This window comes from Hipposideros armiger, unplaced genomic scaffold (genome assembly GCF_001890085.2).
Source record: "Hipposideros armiger isolate ML-2016 unplaced genomic scaffold, ASM189008v1 scaffold_246, whole genome shotgun sequence".
Lineage (NCBI taxonomy): Eukaryota > Metazoa > Chordata > Mammalia > Chiroptera > Hipposideridae > Hipposideros > Hipposideros armiger.
In genome coordinates this window covers 1,127-7,817 of record NW_017731596.1, presented here as the reverse complement: position 1 = coordinate 7,817, position 6,691 = coordinate 1,127, and the positions used below count along the sequence as shown (strand labels likewise).

The following is a 6,691-nucleotide window of genomic DNA, read 5'->3' as shown; positions in this document are numbered from 1 at the left end:
CTCTCTCTCTCTCTCTCTCTCTCTCTCTCTCTCTCTCTCTCTCCTCCGAAAATCAAAGCTATGCGATTGAGCAGCAACACATAATTTGAACGCTCACACAAGCTTTGCAGAAGACATACTTCTACCAATGGGCCTCCATGTTATTTTGGATTAGCTCGAGGACAGAAATGTCAGAGAAATTCAGAATCAGGTTATCCAAATTATACAGAAAGCTTCCCATAAAATGTCCTTCTCTTTTCCTCTAAGAGAAGCCTGATATATTCATCTAAAGGCATGACAAATTGACCCATCTCTTTAGAGTCATAATAGAGTGTCTATTAAAATGCCTTGGAGTTTTCCCGACTTTAATCAACTTGAAATTCCAGATCAATTTTGGATTATTTTTTAAAAATATAGCTCTACTCCTCCCCTTCCCTTCCACTGAGAACAATATATTTTTACTTGCCGTTATTTATTAATGTGACAACCCTCACACCCAAAGAAGCATACACTTTGATTTTTCTACTAATAAAATGTCACTTGTGCAGCCAAATCTGAACCCAATCAGTGGCCATTTGGGATTTTACACTCGATTTTCATTTATAATCTTGAATTGGTTGTGTACTTTTTGGGTATGTTATCAAGGCAAAATTCCACAGGCTGCATTAAATACACAATTAAATATAGTAATACAGACTTTTAGTTAGGGTCCTTTTTACATAGTGCATATAACAATTTAATCAGCAGAAATAAAAGACTTCAATTCAAACTTACTTTTTGTTTGAGTTCTCTGGGTTACACTTATACATAGGTGGAGTAAACACAGCAATTAGTGCAACTTATTAAGAAGGACTTTTTCAGCGATGCACGCATAAAGAAACAAGAGACTAGGCTGGGTATACGCAAAAATGCAGCCAGTGTTGTCTCTGGGGTTATGAATGCTTTTCATTTTCTTTGATTTGTTTAATTCTATTTTCCAAAATGAACATGTGTTTTCTTTTGTAATATGAAAATAGCAATTAGCGCTTTATGAAGGCTGTCTTTTAAATTGGCTCCACTTTACGCTTTGCCTATAGGCACACGGACAAAAAGTGTCATTAAAAAGAGTCCCACGGTTTTGTACCTTGCACTTGTAAATTTAGAATGATTTCATCGGACCCCCAGTTGTTGTTGGCGACGCAGCTGTAGTAGCCAGAGTCTTCCGCCTTCACAGTTCGGATGACGAAGCTCCCGTTGCTGTAGACGCTCCTCCGCCCATCAATCGTTACCAAGCTGGGCGTCCCGTTACTGCCTCACAGGAAGAAAAAGGCGCAGATTAAAGAAATTACAATCCAAATTAGCTGAGGTTGGGGAACAGCAGAAAGACTCTCTTTGAAGCCAACAACGCTTTTGGGAGCTTGTATGAAGTAACAACTAAACCATGCGTATAGCACAAGAAAAATCAGATAGCACAGTTTTGTTCTTTGTAGAAGACACTGTGTTAATATGAGGTCTGTGTCGAGAGCCTGGATTCTGGCTCCTCACGTAGGTCCATGCCTGTCGTGTCCCACCTAGGCACTGGTGACTTCCTCTTCTGGGGAATTCCTTCAGGGGGCAGAAGTGCCATGTTGACCAAATCATATAGGGACAAGTAAATCGGGGGATCTCTTATAGATTCACTTCAAGTTACAGATATTAATGATTTTGACATAAAAATGAACTGTGGTATGTCAAGGGGGTGATGAGTTGACCCTCGTATGAACAGAGTTCCCTCGCCATCATGACCACCATCACGATGGGGATGGTTCAGTCATCTGAGGCCATCCCCTCATCAGGCAGCATGCCACCTGGCCTGAGGAGTGTGCTTATTTCCTTCGGATTAACTGACTTTTAAAAGGATGAGAAAAGTGGTCACTGGACCAAGACTATTATTTCAATAGTTTATGTCTTTAAATGCTTTTATTTAAAAATAAGTACTTCTCTGAATCCATTTCATATCAAATCTCTATGCTCATCAGTGAATTCTCAATCCTTTATTTATAACCCAATTTCTTCCTCCGAATAGAGATTAAGCACTTTAAAAAGGTACAAGGACAGAACAGATCTCACCCACTTTCTCCCTTCTGTCTTTGCTGCTATGATTTTAATAATTACTATAGAGTATAAAAAACCAGATTTCACATTAGCAAAGTCCTAATGTATTTCTTACATTTCTTACAGTTACTTCTCAGAGCATTTCAGTTAGGGTTAGTTGGTCCATTATCTCGGAAGGAAAAAATATGGGTGCTGTGTCTTAGATAACCTTGGATACCTTCAGCTTAGCTATATAAGAAATTTACATGATACGGTACAGAAAACTTCCACAGAGCATATTGGGTTGGTCAGGCTATTTTCCTTGCAAGCATTCTCTTATGAATTTAAAGGCTCTGAATGTATAGAGGATTTACATAATCTATCAGATCCTTTTAGTGCTAAAGCTGAGATTCCTCCCCTTCCCCCACCTCAGAAAAGTTGGTGGGTTTTGTAGCTTTCACTAGTGAAAATGAATACAAAATAGGACAACTAGACCCAACACAGTGACTCGGATGTAATCTCTTAGAGTGGCACTAAAGGCATACATTGGGTTACTGGTTACCTGTCTTTCATCCATTTTACTGCAGGAGAAGGATCCCCAACAGCTTTACAAGGCAAGGCGATGTCTTTCATCCACGGAGTGGTCACTGTGCCGCTGAAGGTCAGGATTCGTGCGGGAGCTGGAACAACAACCAGAGGAGAGGCCCTATTGATTCACAGGTTTGTCTACATAGACCTCACAGTGACTTTCTCCAACACAGCAACGCCCCAAGAAACGGTGAGTGCAGAAAGGCTGATTCACATTACACCTGTCAACACGATTCTCTGACATCAGGGGTTTTCATTTTAAGAACACACAAATACCTGAAAAACCCTAGTGTAGCCTATTCTCCCTTCTATCGACTAAATGTGAGGAGCCCCAATTAAATATTTGGGGCTTCATTAGACCAGCAGCTCCAAGCTGTGTTTTCTATGAGCCCAATTATTTTTCAAAGCACTTTATTAAACAATCCATCTCAACACCCAAAACTGCACATTAAAATATACTTGTAATATCTGAGCAAATAGACAGTACAAAACATAAAGCTCCAAAAGACAGGAAGAAGTAAAACCGAAACAACTTCTATTTATCAATATTGTGGTACTTTCCTGGCCTTATTATATCAACTTGATCTTCAGCACAGACATTAAGAAAAATGAATGTTTTCAGAGTGGCCTCTCTTGAAGAACAACCCTTGGCTTGGGACAGTGATTCAGGTGCTCAAGCAAGAGCCCCCCCCCCCCAGGAGCATCTGACACTGGTGCAGTCCCAAAGTCGCAGGAGGACCCAGGCGGTAGAGAGGAGAAAACCCGTGGTGAACCTGTGTCAGCAGGCACCTCCTGGCAGACCGGTGGGGCCCAGCACAGATAGGTTCCCGTGCCACCTTCTTGATGAGGCACAAAAGCTGACAGAGGCACCAAGACACCAGCTATGTGACCTTGACCACGTATTGGGACACTGCTTTGTGGGATGTCCCCTCCAGAAGCTCAGCCCGTGCTGATGCATAGACATGCAGGTGGAATGTCACCTCAATTTGATCCTGGACCTTTAAAGATGGAACCAGTGTTGGGACCCCCACACCATTTCTGGTTTCATTGGTCACTGGGCTTAAGGAGCAGACTTGCCCAGAAAGCCCTGGAATTCCAGGAGAGGTGGGTCTAGAACATAAGCCTTGTTATGAAGTTCTACTGAACAACTCCGATTTTTGTTGTTCCGAGTGCTGTGGGCAAGAGCAGAGAGAAAGAGGAAATGCCAATGGGCTTAGAAACTGGGCCTGTTCTGTGCAGCGAACATTACAGAGAAACCCAACCATGTGTTTGAAGCAATGTTCCCCGACAGAGGGGGCAAGTCAAGCTCCTCCTCCTCACAGCAGGGTCTTCAGAGCGGGCCCGTGATGGCACCCTTTCCCACGGAATGGAGTATTCTAGGGCAGAGACTACTTCAGAAGTCACTGACATTTCTGATTTGCCATCACGATGACAGAAATATCCTGTTCAGGTGGCTTTGGTTGTCTGGCATTGGTAGTTTGGCATTTTCCCTTTCAAACCCTTCAGGTCATCCTTTTATATGATTTCTCCAAGCGAAATGGGAGTGATTGCGGGAAACCCAGCTAGAGTTAGGGGCTGTCAAGCTTTCTAAGAGCCCTCTCCCTGCTTTAAGAAATATGTTTTACATTAATTCCAGAAACTACACAGAATTTGGGATGGGTGCGTGAGTGAAGACCAAGTTCTACAAATTAAAACTTACTACATATGATGCACGCTGATATTTTCTATTCCCCACTGCCGCAAGTCTAGCCTAGACTATTTGACTCTCTTTCATCCTATCCATTCTAGTTCTTTACTATGCTGGTTAGAATCCCTAACATTAATTCCAGGACTTAGGATTTCCAGTCGCAGTTTGAGCAACAGCAGCTAGAACACCGTCTTCAAGCCCAACACACCCAGTTTCTAGAATTCATGCCCATTTCTGCCAGTTGGAATTTAAAGGGTCCCGGTCCGAAATTCTAAGATGAGGCAACAGAACACACCAGACCTGGTTTTCAAATCAGGAACAGGCAAGAAAACCATCTAGAATCTGTGAGAAATTCAGATTCCTACTCTGGCCCTGTGATTCACTAGATCTCTGGTGGGCTCAGGAAGTCTGTTTAACAACCTCCTCAGGTGACTCTCATGAGAACCTGTAGCCCATCTGCAACCTGGACACCCCTTCTGGCTTCTGTACTGCTCCCAGCCATGTGTGCTCTCTGGGTCTGCCCCTGGCCTGGGCTCTTCCCCAGGACTGTGTTCCTCCGGATCTGGGTCCAGGGTTCCATTCTTCACTCCCCGCATAACAGCTGCAGTCCTTTTCTTGACCATAACTTGGGAGGTTGAACCCTGATACCTGCCCAGAAATATCTGTGTTGGACTGACTGTGTTATTACGTTAAACTACTGGAAACTTCTGGAATATTTCCTCCAGCAGTCAGGCTCCTTTGACTAAATCACTCCTGTATCCCTAATATAGTGCCTGACATACAACAGGCACTCCAAATGATTTATTGAATGACCAAATGACATTGAGTCTCTCCAGACAAGTCAGTTTTCAGTTGTGCCCCTCTATGTCACATCCTACCACATTAGCCAGGCCATTTCTGGCATTATCTGGAGACATAACATTGAACACACAAACATAGGGAAGAGATAAAGCTATTGCTAAACCTAGATCTTAGGTTGTATATTTTTTTTATTTTATCCCACAGTGCAGTCCTTATACCCATTGATGATCACTGTTCTCTTGATGCTAGAAAGTGCGTATTAGGGCTAGTTGGATATCATGATCAAAGAGTACAATAGACAAAACTATTCCACAAATTTATTTTCCTTACCAACAATATACTTATTTTCTATCTGTAGTCAAAGTGGGACACCACCCTCTTCTCCCCTCTTTCTCACCTATCACCTTAATAAACACAAGAGCTCTTAGAAGTAAAACTGGAATCTTGGAATGTTCATTTTCCCTTCCAGGCATCTATAACCCTTATTAGTAATAAATTGCGAATGTGCTATATCCCCAAATCAGGGGGCATCTCCTGTTAGCCTGAATTGTGATGTAAATACATTTACTCATGACGAGTGGTAATTTCGGGGGACCCTAATTACCAGAAATAGAATAAGAATATTCTGCATCCCTACACATGTGCTTTTCAGAACCAGTAGAATATCTCAGTGTGAAGAAACTACATTTACTTTTAGGAACTTTTGCTATTTGATGCCTCTAACATCTCACTGTTACTTAAGAACTTTGGTCATAGCATTCTGTCAACAGAAGAAGAGCTAATGATTTTCGTAATTTTTTGTAAGTTTCCAAGTTCCATAGACCAAAATACAGACGATTCCCTTTAAGATGTGTGATACCTGATTTTGACGAAAATAGAACTTCCTTGGGAAGCTGCCATGTCGTGATTTTCACCTATGCAAAGGGGTGAGTGGGGACTCCTTTCTCTAATTTTCCCAACCCGGACACCCTGAGTTGCAAAGCCATTCACCCTCGGTGCTGGGCTCACCTCTGGGAGGATTATTTTCTGATTTGCACAAAAGCCCAGTGCCAGCCAGGAGCAACACTGTTTCTTGGGCTGAAATGTGATAATTTGGGTTACTTGCTTTTTCGGGCATTGTCAGATAGAACAGAGACCTAGAAACAGCCCAATTACAATGGGAAACAAGGTCTTCACTATGGCGGCGCACCTTTGGCTAATGGCTCCACTGTGATGATTTCACTGCTGTTGCCTCTCCCAGCTGACGTCACAGCCACCACCCAGACGCTGTACTGACGATTCCGACTCAGGTTAGGGATTCTGTAGGAAAATGAGTCAGGAGAGGCTTCAAACTCGCTGATCACCTGTGAGAGGAGACATAAATGTTCCCACATTCAAGGAGGCAAGTGGCACATGTGGATTTCCTAAAAGAACGCTGATTAACATGTTATCTCCCATGGGAGACCAAAGCCACCACTCACCCTTCTCTGAACGGCTGGATTTGCTATATAGGTGTCTCTCCCCTTAGTCTACCTTTCTCTACATGGCAGCTCCTCCGGCCACCAGTGAGTGATTTAACCCTTTAAATTATGGAGTAACAAGACC

At 42.8% G+C, this 6,691-nt stretch overlaps 1 protein-coding gene across 1 annotated transcript in view; it reads right to left on the bottom strand.

Moving 5' to 3' along the window:
- The window catches only part of DSCAM (DS cell adhesion molecule), a gene marked incomplete at its 5' end in the record, with an annotated part of 78,834 nt that extends 72,384 nt beyond the window's left edge, over window positions 1–6,450 (bottom strand). Inside the window, 3 exons of the mRNA XM_019655759.1 lie at window positions 1,103–1,266; window positions 2,594–2,711; window positions 6,297–6,450. Coding sequence (XP_019511304.1) covers window positions 1,103–1,266; window positions 2,594–2,711; window positions 6,297–6,450 — 436 coding nt within the window. The remainder of the gene's footprint in view (window positions 1–1,102; window positions 1,267–2,593; window positions 2,712–6,296) is intronic.
- Between the last annotated feature and the right edge of the window lie 241 nt (window positions 6,451–6,691).